The 22,151-nt window shown below is 43.2% G+C and overlaps 1 protein-coding gene across 1 annotated transcript in view; it reads left to right on the forward strand.

Annotated features, from left to right (window-relative positions):
- Window positions 1-20,423, forward strand: part of LOC310799483 (uncharacterized protein) — a gene marked incomplete at its 5' end in the record, with an annotated part of 32,210 nt that extends 11,787 nt beyond the window's left edge. Inside the window, 6 exons of the mRNA XM_083662074.1 lie at window positions 889-996; window positions 3,831-3,923; window positions 4,101-4,211; window positions 7,676-7,799; window positions 8,313-8,528; window positions 18,782-20,423. Coding sequence (XP_083518200.1) covers window positions 889-996; window positions 3,831-3,923; window positions 4,101-4,211; window positions 7,676-7,799; window positions 8,313-8,528; window positions 18,782-19,689 — 1,560 coding nt within the window. The 3' untranslated portion in view covers window positions 19,690-20,423. The remainder of the gene's footprint in view (window positions 1-888; window positions 997-3,830; window positions 3,924-4,100; window positions 4,212-7,675; window positions 7,800-8,312; window positions 8,529-18,781) is intronic.
- Window positions 20,424-22,151: the final 1,728 nt, after the last annotated feature.

A 22,151-nucleotide genomic window follows, 5' to 3' on the forward strand; every position in this document is an offset into this window, starting at 1 on the left:
ACCATTGATGGATTTCCCTTCCGCTCCCTGTGTGTCGCTCTCAAATCCCTCCTTTGCTATGAAACAACAATAACGCTAGCTTGTTGCTAGTAGCAAGTAGCAACTTGCTACATGCTGAAAATGGTCATTTTGACTACACACTGGTTCAGAGTGGGAATTTCATCATTTTAGGGGCAAGGCCATTTGGCCTTCGGCATCGCATATTGTTTTAGGGCACAAGGCCACATGCCAGGGCACAAAGGCCATTGCTCTATTGACATCATGAAGAGCGCTTTTATTGAAATTTGTGTTAAAATGAGCCAATTACACATCCTTTGCATAGGGTAGGCTACATTAAACTATGACCACTGACACTTTTAAAGCAACTGACAATAGCAGGCTGGTAGCAGGGCACTCCCATGGTGGCCTTAGGGGTCTCAGGGCATCACAGGCAGAGGGAGGCAACGGAGGCCGTGCAATTCCCACCCTGCACTGTTTGACACTTGGTCACGTCCACTCCATTTTGATTGGGTAAAGCACAGCACGTGAGCCTGCCCCCTACGAGCGCTGTTATTCTGCTTTTCACAGAGCTTGCCGAAGCAAGTCGAAAGTCTGTCTCGAGAGATTAGGTGTAATTGACCCAGTCAACAATCAAATAACAAGAAATGTCCCTGAATAGATTGCCTCTGATCCTTCTCCTGATGTTCTTACTTCTTTGTATTTGGACCACATTTTATTACAGTAAACGCCACTTATCTACAATTGTCAGCACTAAACAGACAATGCAAAGCAGACAGCAGAGCCTAAAAGTACAACTTGGCATCAGCTGACAAACAAAAAATAAAATAAAACAAAAGATATTAGACTGGGGGAATAAAGGTAAAGTTGTTGTTGATGTGTGTGTTTCAGCTGGTGTTGGAGTTGTGTCGCAGTGAGAGCACAGCTAACCTGCTGGTTATCCAGCCACACCTGAATGTGATACACGACCTGGCGATAGGCTCCAACTGTGACCAGGAGGTAGGCTGTAGTATGTTATTGAGTAATCCTTCTTCTTAAGCTGTTTCTAAAAATGTAGTGAACTCCTGATCATAACCACCCCTTAGTCAAATGGGTTGCATGTTTAGAACCAATTCTCCGTTGTGGGCGTGCTCCCGTGAATGCGGATCATATCCACCCCAGCTCCTAGTCTAAGATCCGCATCGCTGGCAGAGCGGCTCTAGTTTAGCAGGTCGCAGCTTATGCTCCGGTGCTGTGGAGGGGGCAGACGGGTGGGGGCGTTGATGATGTGCTAAGCGAGCACATACAAACCATTAAATGTTCCCGTGCTATTTCATAATTTCATGAACGGACGTAGTTATGTGGCTGGATTATTTGGCGGCTAAAGACTAATGACAAAGCAAAGAGGTAAAAAGAGATGTAATAGTAGTGATGATATGTGAATTGGGTCTAGTGGGGTTATAAATTGACATTGCAAGGCCCTTGGTCATCATGTCCAGAAGGGGGCGGGAGGCCCTGTCTAGCGACCAGCGGACGCCAGGCCCACCCACGGGCCAGGCAATACGGCAGGGGGGCACAACTGCCCAACCCTGAGGCAGAAACGAGAGCGAGTGGCGAATGATCAGACAAAACAAAACAGTAAGGAAGGACAAAAACGGGAGGCATGAGGCCAAGCTCCAGGGACGGCAGGGGGCAGGAGAGCAGGGTCCACCCCGGAAGTATAGTCATGAATGGATTTGGTTATTATTGAAATCAAGAAATTGATATGGACATTTTGTGGGAGATGTATTCTTGATTCTGGAATTTAATAACAATTCTCTACATAATTTCCACAATCCATGGATTTGTTTTTTTGCTGAAATGCTTGCACAAGGTAACCTGACGCTGCCAAATGGTTTGTTTCACGGAACCATCTGTGAAATCATTAGTGTGTTATCAGATTCTTTGACTCACGGTAAATCCATTGCACATAGCTGCGTCCTGGTAGCTCACCTGGTAGCATGCATACCACGAAGGCTCGGCCCTTCGTGCCGCCGACCCGGGTTTGAATCCGACCTGCGGTCCTTTCTGCTACATGTTATCCCCTCTCTCTCTCCCCACCTTTCCTGCCCCAAAAATAATGTTAAAAAATAAAAGAAAATTCATTGCACATACGCGTTTTCATTTCTCCCACCATTTTTATGCCTCCGCCGGCGATAGCCAGGCCGGAGGCATTATGGATCCGGGTTGTCCGTCCGTACGGCCGTACGGCCGTCCGTCCGTACGGCCGTACGTCCGTCCGTACGATGTTTGTTAACGCGATATCTGAGGAACGCCTGGACGGAATTTCATCAAATTTGCCTCAAACAACGACTTAGACTCAAGGATGATTTGATTAGATTTTGGTGGTCAAAGGTCAAAGTTCAAGGTCACTGTGACCTCTCGAACGCCATTTTCAAGCTTGTTAACGCGATATCTCAGGAATGCCTTGACGGAATTTAATCAAACTTGTCTCAAACATCGACTTGGACTCAAGGATGAACTGATTAGATTTTGGTGGTCAAAGGTCAAGGTCACTGTGACCTCTCGAATGCCATTTTCAAGCTTGTTAACGCGATATCTCAGGAATTGAATTGAATTGAATTGAATTGAATTAGCCTTTATTGTCTCCCTTGGGAGAAATTCTTTTTGGGCATCAAGAGACACAGCGTTTAGACATATACATATTGACATATAGACAGTGCAATCAGATGACAATTCACATTAAATTCCTACAGTGTACATATACATCAAGCATACCCAGTGGTAAAATATTGCACCAGCCCTCCACAAAAAAAGAGAAAATGTTGAAATGAAAAATTATTAAGTATTGCACCGCTTCCCTAAGAATAGAACATGATGAGCTGTACTAAGTTGGTCTGCGTTATCTCTTACTATTGAGTGCTTTAATGGACAGTGCCTTGACGGAATTTAATCAAACTTGTCTCAAACATCGACTTGGACTCAAGGATGAACTGATTACATTTTGGTGGTCAAAGGTCAAGGTCAAGGTCACTGTGACCTCTCAAACGCCATTTTCCAGCTTGTTAACGCGATATCTCATGAATACCTTGACGGAATTTCATCAAATTTGCCTCAAACATCTACTTAGACTCAAGGATGAACTGATTACATTTTGCTGGTCAAAGGTCATGGTCACTGTGACCTCTCAAACGCCATTTTCCAGCTTGTTAACGCGATATCTTACAAATGCCTTGGCGGACTTTCATCAAATTTGCCTCAAACATCGCCTTAGACTCAAGGATGATCTGATTAGACTTTGGTGGTCAAAGGTCAAGGTGAGCTCTCGAACGCCATTTTCAAGCTTGTTAACGCGATATCTCAGGAATGCCTTGACGGAATTTAATCAAACTTGTCTCAAACACCGACTTGGACTCAAGGATGAACTGATTACATTTTGGTGGTCAAAGTTCAAGGTCACTGTGACCTCTCACACACCCAATTTCCAAGCTCTGTAACGCAACATCACAGGAGCGCCTTGACGGAATCTCTTCCAATTTGCCTCAAATGGTGATTTGGACCCCAGAATGAACTAATGGCGGAGGCATAAGTCCGCCTTGCGGTCGTTCTAGTTAATTGTGTGAAACATAAAAGCTGGCATGGGACCTTTGCATGCCATCCCCTATACTTTATTACAATATTGCCTGCCTCTCTGCTGAATTAGTAGCAGCTGTATACATCACCAGTTCCATTTCTAGTACAACAAGCGATTATGCTTACTACTGATTGATCCAAGGGGGTTCCTGCATCTTTCTTCTGCAACATGTTTACTGTTCGTTTGTTCATTTATTCATTCATTCATTTCATGTCAATAGGACAGTGAGGAGTTGGAGAACTCAAAGTCAAACTTTCTGGAGATTGTTCATAAGTTGCTGAAGGACCCAGAGGAGAGGCAGACTTTTTTCAAGGTCAGACATTCTTAACACAGTTGTTAATCTAAAAGAGTATCTGATAATGGATTGTGTGTTGCTGCTAGCAACAGATACTAATGCTATAGCATTATATTGTGCATCATGAGTTGTGAATTAGTAAATGCATTACTTCTGCCCTCTCTGTCTCTCTCTGTCTGTGTACCTTTTATTTAGGAGGACTTCCCCATTCACTATGGCCAAGAGTATGAATCGACACTGCATACATTAGTGTGGAAATTCGTCTCCAGACTGGATAAACTGCTGCCTATACCAGATGTCAAACAGGTACATTAATAAATTATATAGTAGACTATGGGGATGGGGGAAATCGAATTGCATGAAATTTGGCACTGCACTGTGTTGAGATCCCATCATTGTACTCCCGAAGTTTGAAGTCGATCCAACCAACAGTTCTCAAGATACGCGAAGGACAGAGAGACAGAGAGAGTTCTTCCACAGTGGGCCATAGTGCATGCTCAAATGTTCAAATATTGAACGTGTTTCGCGTCCGAGTTGCACGAAAACAGGGCACTGCACTCTGTCAGGTCCCCCGAAGTTTGAAGTCGATCCGACCAACGGTTCTCGAGATACGCGAAGGACAGAGAGAGAGAGAGACAGACGATCCTCCAATCGTCTGTCTGTTTCGAGATATGCGAAGGACAGACAGACAGTGCTGGCATTATAGTTAAGATAGATAAACCCAGTAAAGCCCTATAAAAAGGCCTGTTTTCTTTGCAGCACTTAAGGAAATTGATGGACGTGACGTGAGTGAAAATCTCCAAAGCCCAGAATGCAACGTAAGTTTGCAGTTTTTATGCAGAGACCCTTTTCGTCTTAACCCCGCTGCCGAGACCTGGGCCCGGGCCACAGCCTGGCCAACCTGTGTGGCCGCACACCGCAACCTGACCGTGAGGGCTTGGCATGCCAGGGTCCCTAGATGCACGCAAGAAAAAACTATCCCAAAATCTATTTTTGTAGGAAAAATGGAAGAAACCTTGTGAGGGCCGATGCAAATAGTGAAAAATGCTGAAAATAGCAAATAGTGAAAATGGTTAACAGGTGTGGTGACTAGGTAGAGTCTCTGTCAATGAATGTCTACAACAAACCACTTCAGGCTAACAAAAGAGTGGCAAACATTGCAGAAGGATGAAAAAATAAATAAAACAAATTACCGTAAATTCCGGACTATAAGCCGCGGCTTTTTTCCCGTTTTTTGGCCTTTTTTGGCCCCTGCGGCTTATATAACGGTGCGTCTTATCTATGGATTTTTTCAGCAAACGGCCACTCGGGAACCTCCAAAATCTATGGATGTTGGTATGAGGCAGAACGAGAGCAAGACAGACATTACGAGAGCGAGACCCTGATTGGATGATGTTGCAAAAAATGTGTCTCGCGACCTGATTGGAGCACTGTGCCACTACGCTCTCTCAGCCACTACGGTAAAACACCCTCCCTCCTCCCTCGCTCCGGGGGGAAAAAGGCAGCGATTGAGCCTGAAAGAATGAAATTGAATGTAACATTCCCAATTCTATGTATTACATTCTAAAAAACTAACAGCAACATTTTGGAAGGCTAAGCCACACAACTAGCTCGTTGTAATCTAACATCATGCTTCAAAAGATGGAGAACTGGCTGTGTTACGACGATGGCGGCGAGAAGAAGAAGGAAAGAAGGAAATCGAGTAGCAGCACGTAACCTTGGCATCAGGGTGTTGACACAGAGAGCAGACGGCCGAGGTGCCGTTCAGATCCGACTGAAGGCTCAAGTTTGCCAGTGGATCCTGACAGCGTGGAGGAGTGTCAAAACATCCACGATCAACAACGGGTTCCGAAAGGCTGGACTGCTGCGTGATGAAGAGGAGGACGCCGCCAGCTGAGGGCCTTCAGAGGCTGTTCGATTCCGACAGTGACGAAGAGGAGTTCGTTGGTTTTGAGAGCGACAACGAAGGAGAGAGGAGAGTGGCTGACGAAGCCACCCTGAGCCTGTTCGTTTCCGACACTGAAGATGAGGACTTTGGTGGTTTTAGTACGCAGGAAGAAGACGAAGATGAGGATTAATGACTTGACTTTTCTGGTTACAGCCGTGTACTGCACCTTAGCCTAAAAGATGAAGACGAGGATTAATGACTTTTCTGGTAGGCTGATTACCGTATATTTTAAGCAGCCGTGTTACTGCAACTTTAGGCTTACGCGCTTACTGTCGTGTTACAGGCACTTTATTTTGCACTTTAAAAAAAACACATTTAATTTAGCCATTGATATTGCCTCGTCAAGCGCTGTAAGCTTTGTTTTTTGTTATGGTACTACTGTAGGCTATAATGTAGATCAGTGGTTTTCAACCTTTTTCATGCCAAGGACCCCTAAATTTACACAGCACAGTACATGTTCTGTAGCTACTATTGCACTAAATGGTAACACTTGAATACGTTATGCAAATATGCAACTTGTTTTGTTGAAATGTTAATAAATGGGAGCTTCCCCAAACAGCCATCTCTTTTCCGACAATCCCCTCTGTGCACGAACCCTTACATATGGTAATTAAACATCAAAACACCCGCGGCTTATAGACCGGTGCGGCTTATATAAGAAAAAAATAGTCAACTTTGAAGGTGCGGCTTATAGACCGGTGCGCCTTATAGTCCGGAATTTACGGTATCTTAAATGCTTCCTTTTCTTTTTATAATGAGACCCCAATATAAGAGAAACATATTTGTCAGATATGTGAGATACTGAATAGAGTCAAGAAATGGTTTATTTTTTTTTCAATAATAATTTTATTCAATTTTAAATTTTACAAGACAAGACAACGACAAAGACAAAAAAACAAAAAGACAGGGAAGCTTAAACACTTCACAAAGACATAGATGTGGACAACAATGAAGAAAAGGATGGACAGATGAATGAGAATACGATAAAATAAATTAAATTAAATTAGATGTACAAGGCAAAAGGCAGTACTCAGGTGGCAGTATCACTTCGGTTGAGGTATCCAATAGTCAGTGTCTCTGCTAGGTTAGGGTCGATATATTTCAGGTAGGGCTCCCACACTTTATAAAAGACATCGGTTGTTGAGTGTAGCATACATGTCATGAACTCCAGAGGCATAAGCTGCATAATTATCTGGTGCCAGTTCCTCTTTGTTGGAGGTTTGTCTTTAATCCAAAATAAAAGAATATTTTTTCTAGCAGCAAAAGTTAATAAATTAAATAGCCGTTTGTGATGTTTATAAACGAGTTTCTTATGGGGAAGACCAAGAATAAGGCTGACAGGGTCTGGGTCCAACTCCACACCGAAGATGACACTCAACTGCTGCACTATGTCTGACCAGTATCGTTCTATCTTAGGACATGACCATATGCAGTGAGTGTAATCTCCCACCTCTATCTTACACTTAAGGCAGAGGGGAGACAGGCTAGCATTCATTTTATGACGAAGGCTGGGTGATATTTGCAATCTATGTATAATTCTTAGCTGCATCGACCACAGTCTGTTAGGGTTAGGGTTACACAGAAATTCTTTTGGCATTATCAAATATATCACACCAGTCCTCGTCATCAATCTCCACCTCAAGGTCCCTCTCCCATATCTGCTTGGTGGCCAGAGTGTTCAGAGTAGTAGAGGTAGACCTTAATAAGCTATAAAGAAAACCAATAAAACCTTTAAGAAATGGTTTATAGTAATGCTGTATAACCCTAGTGCAGGGTTATTTTTTCTTAGGTTTGCATTATGTGTTCTTCATATAATTTCCAGGCTGCAGAGTGGCTCAGCACTGCCCCTGATGTCATGGAAGAATGTGGACAACTGGTTTTGGAACCAGATCAACTGCAGACACTGCTGCTCTACCATCACAGACAGCAAGGAAACATGGACAAATGTAAGTCTAAATCTGAACTGCTTTTGTTTGAGAATATTTAGACTATTAACACGAAGACAAAGAAATGTCCCTTGGGTAATAGCTTCTCATTATATTTGATGAAAAATGAAAATAAACCTGTCAATCACCCCCTTTTCTATCGTCTATTTTACTCCAAACGGGCGAGTTACGTAAGAAATGACCCCCCTACAGTTGTTATGAAAAGGTGAAATTACGGTAGCTATATAGTCCAAAACCGTGTTAATGCCCAGGCTGTAAAGATGCTTAAAATTGGGTCATTTCAACATGGGGAGTGAACGGGAATGAGGGGGACTTCTGAGCCCTGCCTCAAGTGGACATTCGAGGAATTACAGCTTTCGGGTACATCCTTGTGGGAAAGGGGCAGAGGCAGAGCTTGCCCACTGTTCTAACCACGCTGTAGACCAGTACATGCTCATTTGGCTGAGGTTATCCTTCCTGCAAGAGGAAACTATTTTGATTGCAACTATCTTAATTTGTTTTTCCTCCTCACAGGCTACTCCTCTCCTACTCAGGATACGGTTTTGTCCACACAGTCTCTTCCTCACAAAGCAAAACCAAGGCAGAAGTACAGGAGTGAAGGAGAATCTGATCACAGCAGAGAGGAGGAGGCTGATGAAGCAGAGCAGAGCGATGATGAATGGACTCCAGAGGGCTCTAGCAGAAGAAGTGAAGTCCTGGGGAAGGATCTGGTCCCTGTGAAGCACCCAGGTATGGCAGCACCTACTTGAAGACACCCATGAAAAATATTTTGCTTCCCCACCGAAATTGTACACACCAGTTTCTTTATAGTTTCATGCAGGCTGATCATACAAAGGATGGACAAAAATTCAAAGATTAAATGTAAATAATATTCAGGGTTTGTACGGTCATGGAAAAGCCTGGAAAATCATGGAAATTTAAATTCAATTTCTAGGTCATGGAAAAGTTTTGGGAAAAAATAAAATCCGACAAGCCTTTGGAAAAGTAATGGAAATTAGTTTAATAAATATTTTCATGATGTTCATTTACACCGAGTTCAGAGCATAAAAATAGTACAGTGTAAATTGGCACGGCAGGTAACGTGTGTGAGAAGTGAATTCAGTGAGTTACAGGCACGCCCACTAGCCTACATCTGCCTGTGGCTGCAGCTGAGGTAATGTTAGCAGTTAGCAAAGTTGTACTATGCCGCTGGACACATGCCAGGGAAGTGCAGCTTCAACAATATGTGGCATTTCAAAGATAAGTACCGTAAATTCCGCACTATAAGGCGCACCGGAGTATAAGCCGCACCTGCAAAATTGCCTGTTTGTTACATATATAAGCCGCACCGGACTATAAGCCGCGGGTGTTTTAATGTTTTTTTTTTTTTTTTTTTTTTATTGTGTTTTAATGTTTAATTACCATATGTAAGGGTTCATGCACAGAGGGGATTGTCGGGAAAGAGATGGCTGTTTGAGGAAGCTCCCATTTATTAACTCATTGAGTGCCAGCCACTTTTGGAGAACGGACGCTCCCAGTGCCAGAGTTTCAGAGCGTTTTCAGTGATTTCTCGAGGCCCACAGAATATTGTGTGATATTACTATGTAAACACTGAACACGCAGAAAGAACGATGAGACTCTATTCTATCATCTGCAAAAAAAAGTTTATTGATCCCATTTTCCGTTCTTTAGTTATGAGCCGGAGAAGATAGCTTGATTCATCCAAAAACAGCAATTTTTTTCTAGAAGCTGAGATAATTGGCCTTTTGTGAAATTAAACATTTCAAGCACATCACTGACTCTGAAGCTAATCTTTTCTAATGTAGTCACACCTCAAAAATAATTTCCTTCAATAAAACAGTGAAGGCCAGGGAATTTTGTTTGGCAGAATAATATTTTTAGCTACAACCAGCAGCGCTGGCCCCTGCGTGCGCTGCTGGTTGCAGCTTCTTGCTGGTCTTGATTTGCTGCTGGTGGGCATCGGATATTCTGGCTTGCGTTTGTCAATCCTGTCCTGCTGCCTGGGTCTGTCTGGGTGTTGCGTGCTGCTCTGCGTGCCCCCCCCCCCCCCCCCCCCCCCGCCCCGCCCCGCCTCGCCTCAACTGCACACTCCTCCTCCTGTCTGTGGTGGCTCTCTGCTGAGTTTGCTGTGCGCACAGTGAAGGGTGCGCAACAGCTTTTTTACAGCGTTCCGCGTGTGTTTGTCACCGGCAACGATGCTTCCAGTTGAGAATAATAACAACTCCACGGTGTGGATGTAGTCCGGGAGCCATGGGGTTGAACCTCGCTTCGTCCGATAAAGTTTTTTTCTCTGCTGATTCTTGTAGTTTGGGGGTACCTATTCAAAATACAGGAGGGTGCCCGGTGAGTACCCTTGAGCATTTTCAGATATTAACCCCTTAAGTGCCAAAAACGCAGAAAAATAAGGATTTATGAGATTTCACGCAGAATACTCAAATCAAATGCATCACATTTGTTTTCTCCAATGTCTATTCATAAAGGAGGTCATGTACAATGTATTTAATTCCAAATTACATAACATTAACCCTTTTAGGCCGTGCCAGCAAAACCATTGAGCCTGTGGCTCAATGAGCCTTTGCTCATCTCAAGTAGAGATTCAGAGTAGATGATACACATTGGGAGGTCTGAAGTGAAGGGCACATTTTGCTGAAGGTCTTCATGGTAGTTAAGCCTATTTGGATCTTGAGCATCCTACTCTGAAACATGCACAGAACATTGTGCATGGCAAACCATGCACTTCACACAGTTGCACTTATTGGAGTTAAAAGGGTTTTCATCTCCAAAATGTGTCTGGGACAAGTTTGCAATCTTCCGGTAGAGTGGTTGGGCTCAGTGACCTGCTGCATGTGTCTTTTTTTGCATCCAAATTCCTCAGTATTCAATGCTAGTGGCAGATTTACATTGATATTTCACCACAAGATTGCATGAAAGTGGGCCCTTCTTAACATTCTCAATGAATGCTTCATTCGATGGCGGTAGAGCAGCTAAGTTTGGAACAGGCTGAGATGAAGGCAGTGACTTGGTCGAGGACCTACTGGAACAGTGCAACCACATTGTCAATGGGCGATAGTTCGTACAGTTTTGAGGACTTTGATGACAGAGCCTTTTCCATAGTAAGACGCTACAGTGTCGCATCCCAATATGGCATGGGCTGGTAAAAGGTTCTTCACAACTTGTGAATGCTTGGCCAGTGTTGACTTGATGTCCACTATTGCCCTTTCCTTGTGGGGCGATTCCAAGATGTGTGGGACATCCAGTCCTTCCTGATGGTAATGGTGAAGGAGTAAGATGAACACATCTGTGTCATCAGAAACCACTGAGATTTGATGTGCTTCTCCAGCACACCAGACCTTTTGGACAATGATGGTGTCAGCTTCTTCCTGCTGATTTTGTAGATCATATCGGCTCCTTCTTTCTTCCAACCTGATCTCAATGGGACATGGCTCCTCCCCTGTCACATGGCTCCTCCCCTCTCACCACCAACTTGTAGATGGAAAAGCCGATCTTGGGTCAGTTCCTCACATAAGAGCTAAGAGATGGTGTTTCTAGCTGAGCCCTATCTCTGTGACATCTCAGGTGATGGACTTGATACTGTAATCATAGCACCTGTCTAAGATGAGGTAGACGTCACTGTCTGATAGATATAAAGTCAGCCGTCGCCCGTGTCATAACATTTTTGATTAAATCAGCTATGGTGCCATCAGCTGGCCAGTGGATGGTCCAAAGAAGGGCTGATCCATCAATGACAGTGACATCTGCAACACTGGCATTCCTCCTGGAGATTTTGACTTGGAGTGACTTCTTCAGTGTAGACTTGGATTTACAAATTCACATTCCGTCCTCGGTAAACATGGCAGTTGGGACTGATGCCAGCTCATAGGCGAGGACATCCTTCATGTCAACTTCATGGTCACTAGACAACAGTGTGATTACCCTTGAATCGATGGCATTTAGGTCATAAATTGTGGAGATGGCAACTTGGATTGATTTGGTTGTTGTCATTGTCTTCACTTTGTTTGAGATGGTGAGACTTTGTTTGAGATGGTGTTGTAAGATCCCTCTGACCAGGTCTTCTCATCATCTTCTAACATTGCCTCCTCAATCTTTATGGCACTGTCTACAATAGACAGTTGGTAGGGTGATCTTGATGTTCATGATGCTTTCCCCTGGATGTTCATTGGGATCCAATGGATGGAGGCAGGTTTCCAGTTTCTGACAAAGTCCTTGACTTTGGCATGTGCTTAACCCATGGCTTTAGCCTCCACCTTGTGATAGAGATGAACCTATCCGTCTTATCCTCTTCTATCTCCTTCATGTCTGACACAATCTTGCAGCATATGTGGTGGCTCAGGGCCCAGATCTTCAGTGCCTATGGCTTCACAGTAATCCAATGATCCCTCCATCACTGTGGCCATACCTCATGAAACTGGACTCTATGAATTGGTTGCTCCACAGGCCATCCATATTCCACTAATGTGTCACATCACATGCTGCTCCTGGAGAAAATTGCTTTGTGGAGGAAGCTTCTCCATGGAATGAAGATAGTAGAGGCCATACCTGACATGGTTGACATGGCCAGCTGCAAAGTAGTAGGTAAGCATCCTCTGGAATGTGATCAGATGGAGAAGCCAGTCACCCTCACGTTCAGCCCAGATGTATGACATCATCAGCATCATTGCTTTCACCAAGACCTAAACCCAAAGTCTGGCTGTTCTGGTCTGACTCGTAATCTGATCCAAGGCTGTCATCAGGTCATCTGCTTTCTGGAAATGTCTTACCGGAACTCCAGAGAGCCCACTATCAGCCATCAGTGAACATGTAGCCCCAACAAAACTCATCAATGTGTGCATACCCCCAAGTAGGGATGTAACGATAACCGGTTTAATGATAACCATGATAACATTCCTTACAATAACCGTACCGTTTAAAATTTTCATTCTCATTAAAACCGTGGTACCGTGATTACCGTGGTACCGTGATTACAGTGCTTTGAAAAACATGGTAAATACTGTCCATCATCAACCAAAGTTGGCAACAGTCTCCCAGATGCAAACGTGCAGCCTTTGAGAAATGATTTCAGTGAGTGTATCAATCCTTTTTGGATCTGAGTTTTCAATATAAAAATGTTGTAAAATGATTTCAGTGAGTCTCTCAGTACTTTTTGAACATTTTCTATATGAATACAGTGACAATACAATAATCACGTAAAAAAGAGGCTCACGTGGGGGAGTCCGAAACAGACTGAGGAGAAGAGGAAGCAGACACCCGCTCCCAGTTATTACTCTATCAAACGTCAGATCACTGAGTAATAAAGTCGATGAGATCGCGGCGCGTATCCAACATGAGGAATATTTTCGGAGTAACCTGATCTGCTTTACTGAGACATGGCTCCATGAGAGCAGTGCAGACATCGGCTTTGATGGCTATACTATGATAAGGGCAGACCGCGATAAAATGTCATCAAACAAGTCCATCGGTGGAGGGCTCTGTATCCTGATGGACAATGCTTGGGCCACTCAATTTAAAGTGCACGAAAAGGTGTGCACTAAAGACTACGAGCTGCTGTCGGTATCTTTCAGACCGTTCTATCTCCCACGGGAGTTTGGGCAAATCACCGTAATACTCGTCTATGTTCCAGGGCCAAATAATAAGGACGCTGCAGAATCTATAACTGACAGCTACAATGCTGCGCTCTCTCGATCGCCAGATCAGCCTGTTTTTGTGTTGGGTGACATGAACACATGTGAGCTGTCACCTTACCTCCCAACTCTGCAGCAATATGTAACCACGCCCACCCGCTCTACTCGCATACTGGACCAGTGCTTCGGGAACATCCCGGGCGCATACAAGTCTGTGAGCCGACCTCCTCTCGGAAAGTCGGATCATAATGTCATTCATCTTCTCCCAACATATAGACAGAGAGTCAAGCGGGAGATACCACGCTTGAAAACTGTTCATCAATGGTCTGACGATGGAGAAGAGGAGCTTAAATATTTCTTTGAGACAACAGACTGGGATGTATTTTTTGACGCATGCCCTGACCCTGATGAACTGACGGACACAATCACATGTTATATTAAGTTCTGTGAGGAGTCTGTTATTAAAACGAAGACAGTCAGGGTGTTTAGTAACAACAAGCCATGGCTGTCCAAAAATCTGAAAGTGTGTCTAAATGAAAAAAGGTCTGCATTCCTAAATGGTGATATGGATTTAGTGAAGGAGAAAGAGAAGGAGTTTAGACGCAGGGTTTGTACTGAAAAAATAGATTTTAAAAATAAAGTTGAACAAAAATTTTGCACAGGCAATATAAAGCAAGCATGGGCAGGTCTAGATAAAATGATGGGCAAGGAAAGGAAGACAAAAAGTGTGAATACAGTGGACAGTAAATTTGTAAATGACCTGAATACATATTATAGTAGGTTTGATGTGGTGAATCCAATGTCAGGCTGCAATAACATCTGCAATCAGATAGGTAGTTTTGAACCTATTCAGTTATCAGAGGATGAGGTAGCCACTGTCCTGTCCAAACTTAAACTTAACAAGGCACCCGGGCCTGATGGCCTAGGCGGAAAGGTCCTTAAAGTATGTTCCCAACAGCTCAAAGGGGCTGTCACCAAGCTAAACCAAACCCTGCTCAATAATCTAGTGTGGCCAAACCCATGGAAACACTCTACAGTTATTCCTGTGCCTAAAGTTCCTAGAGCAACAGCTTTTAAGGATTTTAGACCAGTGGCTCTTACGTCAATCTTATCCAAATGTATGGAGAGAGTCATTATTAAGCACCTTATATCCTCTGTAGAAGATCAACTTGACCCCCTACAATTCGCGTATAGATCCAAGAGGGGAACTGAGGATGCGACTCTCACTTTAGTCGATTTAGTAGCTAATCACCTACAGCTACCAAAAGCAGTCGTTCGTATTTTGTTTATTGATTTCTGTTCCGCATTTAACACTATGCAAATTGATATTCTGTTGGAACGACTATTAGAGATGAATGTGAATGGGGGTCTCATTCATCTAATTAGGAGCTTCCTAACGGACCGCCCTCAGAGAGTCCTGATGAACGGACTGTACTCAGATGAACTTGTCTTAAACACTGGGGCACCTCAAGGTTGTGTACTGTCCGCACTGCTGTTCTCAATTTATGTAAACATGATGTGTGTAAATAACTGTAACCTGAAGCTGCTTAAATACGCAGACGATATGGCCCTTGTTGGTCTTCTTAGGGAAGATGATGCCATCTATGAAGAGGCATACCTCAAGCAGGCCACTGCACTGCAGGACTGGTGCCGAGCATGCAAACTAGAAATTAACGTGTCCAAAACAAAGGAACTCATTATGCAAACAAAACCAGGGGAAAGTAACATGGTCCCTATCATGCTCAGTAACCAGCCTGTGGAAAAGGTCAAACAGTTCAAGTATCTGGGGACAATCTTTGACCAGACTTTGACCTTTAATGAGAACACAGACTATATATATAAGAAAGCCAATCAGCGTCTGTTTTTAATCAGGAAGCTGAGGAGTTTTGGTGTCAGCCAACACATTCTCCAAACGGCATACAGCAGTCTGGTCGAATCAGTCCTGTCTTTTAATATGACCGCCTGGTACGGCAACCTGAACGTAAAGAGCAAAAACAAACTTTCTAGAATAGTTAAAATAGCAAGTAAAATTGTTGGCAAAACACAAAAACAGCTTTCCAACATTTTTGAAAAGGCTGTTATCAGGAAAGGAAGGAAGATCAGTGGTGATGCCTCGCACCCACTGAACTCTGCATTCCAGCTGCTTCCATCCGGTCGTCGATTCAGGGTCCCAAGGGCCAACCGGAACATTTACAAAAACTCATTTATCCCCTGTGCCATACGGTCATTAAATAAATGAACTGTCCTGTGTGCTGTCACTGCTGCGCTATGTAATATTTTAGATAGGTAGGTATATGATTGGTATTTTAGATAGTTAGGAATTAGGAAGCCATTTTAGTTAGGTATTGTATTTGTAATATTTTAGGTAGGTAGGTATATGACTGGTATTTTAGATAGGTAGGAAGCCATTTTTAGTTAGGTGTTTGTATTTGGAATCATATGTTTATTTGCACTATCTATGTCTTAACTTGTACATGTGTGTTTTATGTTCTATGTCTTTATGTTTTATGGTGTGCTGACTGTGCACAATGTATCTTGATGGGAAGAGAAGCCAAAGAAAAATTTCCACCATGGTGGACAATAAAGTATCAAATCAAATCAAATCAAATCAAATCGTGAGCATTTTAGTCACGATAATCATGATGTGAAATTTTCATACCGTTACATCTCTACCCCAAAGACGTTTTAAGCGGCACATCCGCATCTATAAGTGACGTGTGTCTGTTTGAGGCGAGATGTGTGTGAGGCGACATGCAGTGTCCCAGCCATCTTGACTGGGGTGGCCCAAGTGGGGCACAGACTCAAGCAAGGGTAGCACTGATTGTGGCATTTAGGAAGGATGTAGAAAGTTTTCCCTCACCAAAATTTAGCCTAACTTCACTCTAGCTTAAAAATAAGCCCGCTACAGCCTCTGAAAGACAGTATTGTTGGCCACAGATGCCAGCATCCTCAAGATTTTGGGGTGGCCAATAGATTTCAGGAGTGGCCAGTGCCACCCCTGGCCACTCCCTAGAAACTCCCCTGCCGAGATGTGCACACAGGATTTGAGCAGTGCACCTAGACCCCTCCACCCGGCTGTACAAGGAATTGAGAGTGGAGACAGAAAGTGTCGCAGCTCAAAGCCAGTGAAACATGCGCACATGCACACACACACACACACACACACACACACACACACACAGTGCCAGGGAGAGGCGAGTGGGGGAGAAGGGTCTGACTTGCGCAAACATTCACTGCTTCAACACCTGGGAGTGATTTATCAGACTAAAAGTCCTCTGCTTATTTCATGTTTTTATTGGGGGTGGGGGGGCACATGGCGCGGGAATCAAATAGGCTACATTATACATGACCTCGTTGCTCCTTTATGAATAAACATTGGAGAAAGCAAATTTGATGCATTTGATTTTGCATGAAATCTCATAAATCCCGATTTTTATGGGATTTTGGCACATAAGGGGTTAATATCTAAAAATGCTCAAGGGTGCTCACCGGGCACCCTCCTGTATTTTGAATAGGTAGCCCCAAGGTACAAGAATCAGCAGAGAAAAAAACTTTATCAGACGAAACAAGGTTCATCAAAAAAACAGCCTTTGGCTCCCGGACTAATGTGCGGATGTGCTGTCGCAACCGACACGGAGCGGCTCAATTGTGGGAGCAGATTGGCTGCTGCAGGCACAGCTGCAGTAACGTGCTTCAGCATATCGATGCATACGGATGCGATGCGATTTCCGTTTCCATAACGACTTCTTCTTTGTTTTTTCCTTGCCTTTCTGTTATGTGGAGAGCACTGTCGCCACCTAAGGGTTCTGTAAAATAGGTTAGACACATCCAATAGCTCTCATATTGTAAGAGGCGATGTAAGAGGCTTAGATCGACACCCCCCCGTCAAAAAACGCAATTGACGAACATGTCCGTCCTTGGCACTCTACGTTACTATTTGAAATGACGAACATGTTCGTCCATGGCACTCAATGAGTTAACATTTCAACAAAACAACATAACACAACACCACCTGTGTTTTTTTTTACAGTGCACACAGTGTCCGTGGTGTGGTGAAAAGAGGGCAAGAGAGGAAATTAAAACAGAAGTGGATTTATAGTTAGAAAGAGTGCTAAAAAAGAGAGATTTTTTTTTTTTTTTTTTTTTTTTTGAAAAAATCCATAGATAAGCCGCACCGTTATATAAGCCGCAGGGGCCAAAAAAGGCCAAAAAACGGGGAAAAAGCCGCGGCTTATAGTCCGGAATTTATGGTACCAATTATGGCTCGCGAAAGACAGACAACGCGCTAAATGCAATGTGTGCTCTAAAATGCTGCTGTGAAGCGGAAAAGCACGAGAGCTGCTGTTGCAAGCACCCCTATTCATCACCGATGCTATCCTTAGCGCCCCTGCCTTACCACAGCAAAGAAATAGACAAGTTTGGACGTTTCAACAAAAGATGAGGTAAAGGGATTTTGACAGTCAAACTACGGTAGCGTTAAATAAATCCACAGTGAACCAGAATGTCAGCTCCATAATAAATACCAGTCAGTCAACACAGCAATCAGAGAGGTGCATGTGTGTGCGCGCTTGTGTCTCAAACAAAATTATTGATCGTCACTATACCATTTAAAGAAGCAGATTGATAATCAACTTTAATGTTTTTCCTGCAAATTGTGTCTCAGCGTTTCAGCATGACACTTAAGGTTAGGGCTGGCCAATATTGTGACTAGATTAGACCTAGATCTCGTTTTGTTATGGTAATATCGTGATATTGCATAGTTGTCTTTTCCTGGTTTTAAAGGCTACACTAAAGTGAACTCATTTTCTGAGCTTACCAGACTGTTCTAGCTGTTCTATTATTTGCCTTTACCCACTTAACGTTATTCATTATATCATTATTCACTGATGATTATTTATCAAAAATCACATTGTGTAAATATATTTTGTAAGAGTCCATATCGCCCAGCCCAATTTACAATTGAAAATCTAGTCCACTTTGTGGAAAATACCGAGATATATCATCTTTCGCCATTCAGCCTAAAAATACTGAGATATGATTTTTGGTCCATATCACCCAGCCCTACTCAAGATCTTTGTTGTCGTCAGTGTTGGAGCTAGTAACGTGTTTTAGTACTAAATGACCTTTACCATGTTCATTTTTCAATTATTGTCATCTGTTAGTAGTTACATTACATAGAATATTTTTACTTTACTTACTACTTTACAAAATGTTTGGTCATGGAAATTTGGTTTAAAGTCATGGAAATCCATTGGTCAAAATGTGTATGAACCCTGATTATTTATATTGAACACAAAGCTCATTTCTATAACCTCAATCTTATTATAATCTTATTTCTTCCAGACACCTGTGGCCTGGCACCATTAAGAGTGCACACCTGCTCTTTGTGCCCCTACTTTCACAGCCAAGTGGCAGATCTTCTGCAGCACATCAAGAGGGAGCATCTGGTCCAGGAGGCCAGCCAGGCGGAGCCCAGCCAGGCGGAGCCCATCGACACACTGCACACATGCAAACAATGCGGGAAGGTGTTTGAGTATCTGAGTTACCTGACTCGCCACATGGGAACCCACACTCTGCCATTCCACTGCGACCAGTGCGACAAGAGATTCTCCTACAAGTCGCTGCTGATGAAGCACCAGCACGTTCATAGGACGGGCGAGAAGCCGTACTTGTGTTCGCACTGCGGCCAGGCCTTCAATGACTCCGCCTCGCTCAGGAAGCACCTTCGCACTCACACGGGAGTCCCACGCTATAAATGTCACATATGCGGGAAGACTGCGAATTACCATCTGTCGAGACACATAATGAAGCACAAGGGGGAAAGGAACTTCCTGTGTGCAGAATGCGGGAAGGCTTTTTTCTCTGCCTTCGAGCTGAAGTATCACATGAGGTATCACAAAAACGAGCGGCCCATCACCTGCAAGCAGTGTGGGAAAGGCTTTTACAAAAATACATGCTTGACGATTCATATGCGAACTCATACAGGAGAGCGGCCTTACAGTTGTAGTCAGTGTGCAAGATCCTTTACCACGACTCAAGCGCTGAAAAGACACACGTTCATCCACTCCGACAAAAGACCCTTCAAGTGTGTCAGATGTGGGAAAGCATTCAAGCGAGCGCAAGATATGAAATTGCATAGTCGGAGACGCAAACAGTGTAGGAATTTAGCCAGGGGCAAGGGCAAAAATGCCCCTAAGAAATCTCAGAATGCCCCCAAAAACCATGATCCAGGGGCAGAAATTGCCCCATGATTTTGATATTTTTATTTTCATCCAATTAATTTAATTTCCATCTCTAACACACACTCAACACCTGCAAGCTGGTTTCCAGAAGAAGACAAAGAAAACCTACTCACACAAACAGTGCGCTGTTGTCCACAATCTGCTTTAGCAACTTTATGCAGTAATTACTTTTTTAAGTGTCCCCAAAATGTTGTTAATGCCCCCATTTTTTAGACCATGGGGCAACATTTGCCCCCATTCCCCCCCCCCCCCCCCCTACACTGGATGCAAATAAGTGGAGCACTGTTAAATGATAGATTCTGTTTTATGCAGAACAACAGGCAATCTGATTGGTAAAAGACACCAGCCATGTCATATCCTGGCCACCCATGCTGGAAAAGACATGCTTTATTTGTTGCTTACCAGAATAACTTCCCAGGATATCGGATCAATAGTGCTGCTGGACTTGCATTGATGCTTTGCTTTGACATTGATTGATTGGTGTGTTAAATCTTGTGGCTTATAGGAGGAATCGGCAGTTAACTAGTATGGGTTGTGCCAAACAAAATGTTAATATCTCAAAAACTATAGCCTACATCACTTATATTTTGACATTCTGAGTTTAGAGCAGAAGTTGCTCAAGGGTTTGATGTATAATATATGTATGTCATGTTAAAGTTGTGTGAGAAGGAATCTGATGAAGGTCTTACGACCGAAACGTTATTCTTTTTCTTTGACTTATTAAACTTTTAATTGCATGTGGAGACAGTGTGCAGGAGTTTATTCTTGTAATGTTAAAGTTGTGTGAAATGTCGCAGTTTTTTTTTAATGAAGTGAATTGTAGTGAAGTGGCTGTAGTTATAGTCTAACTACACTCCTTAAACCCCGTTGTTATACTCTAACTACACTCCTTAAACCCTGTTGTTATACTCTAACTAGACTCCTTAAACCCCGTTGTTATACTCTAACTAGACTCCTTAAACCCCGTTGTTATACTCTAACTACACTCCTTAAACCCCGTTGTTATACTCTAACTACACTCCTTAAACCCCGTTGTTATACTCTAACTACACTCCTTAAACCCCGTTGTTATACTCTAACTAGACTCCTTAAACCCCGTTGTTATACTCTAACTAGACTCCTTAAACCCTGTTGTTATACTCTAACTACACTCCTTAAACCCCGTTGTTATACTCTAACTACACTCCTTAAACCCTGTTGTTATACTCTTAACTACACTCCTTAAACCCTGTTGTTATACTCTAACTACCCTCCTTAAACCCTGTTGTTATACTCTAACTACACTCCTTAAACCCCGTAGTTACCCTGTAAGTATAGTGTGGTACCCCGTAATTAGCTTATAAGTACAAACATTTGTCCCCTGCTTCATAATACAGCCCGCGACCCCGTAGTTAGACTATAAGTACAGATCTTGTTACCCTCTAGTTAAAGTATTTTTTCACTCCTTAAACCCCGTTGTTATACTCTAACTACACTCCTTAAACCCCGTTGTGATACTCTAACTACACTCCTTAAACCCCGTTGTTAGACTATAACTACACTCCTTAAACCCCGTTGTTATACCATAACTAAACCCTGTTGTTATACTACAACTACACTCCTTAAACCCCGTAGTTAGACTATAAGTACAGATCTTATAATTCACTCCTTAAACCCCGTAGTTAGACTATAACTACAGCCCTAAACCCCATTGTTATACTCTAACTACATGCTTATTTGCGGGCTGTATTCTAAAGCGTTACCTAATAATTAACTAACCCTCAATTAACAGTCAACTATATGTATATCATCTAGTAATCATTTACTAATGGTGTTTACAAGTATTAATAATTATTTATAGTTTAGAGTTAGTTGATGGTTGGGTTAGTTTAGAGAACTGAGCCCAGGGGTTTTCAAAGTCAGAGACGGTGTGCCTCCCTCCAGACAAAACTTGGAAAAAGGACCCCCACCCCCCTCGCTCGCTCAATTCCTGGATGCCTGGATCATGATTGTTATTTGATCCCATATAGACACTCAACAATTGAGCCAAGATAGCCTGATATTGCTGTTTGGCATGACTACACCAAATAGAAAAATGTCTGTCTGAAGGCATTTATTTGTTTCTGACTGGGAAAGTGGGGGGAAATTGTAAAATTCCACAAAACGACTGAATCTCTGAACTATCTATTTAACCAAATCACACACATTGGCGATGAGATCTCTAATGCAATATTTTTTCACTTTCATTCATTGAGCCTCCCCTTAAACTGCTGCCCCCCCCCCCCCCCCCCCTTTCCCCGCCTGGGAGGCCCGCCTCCCATTTTTAAAACCTCTGATGTAGCCTATAGGCCAGAGGTTCTCAAATGTTTTTCAGCCAAGGACCCCTTACAAGATAGAAAATATACCGGGGACCCCCTCATTCTGATTTGTTATTTTGGGCTAAGCTTAATTGTTTCCACGATAACGTGCTTGACTTTTAATTTGATAGGTTT

This window comes from Poromitra crassiceps (assembly GCF_964638095.1).
Source record: "Poromitra crassiceps genome assembly, chromosome: 2".
Lineage (NCBI taxonomy): Eukaryota > Metazoa > Chordata > Actinopteri > Beryciformes > Melamphaidae > Poromitra > Poromitra crassiceps.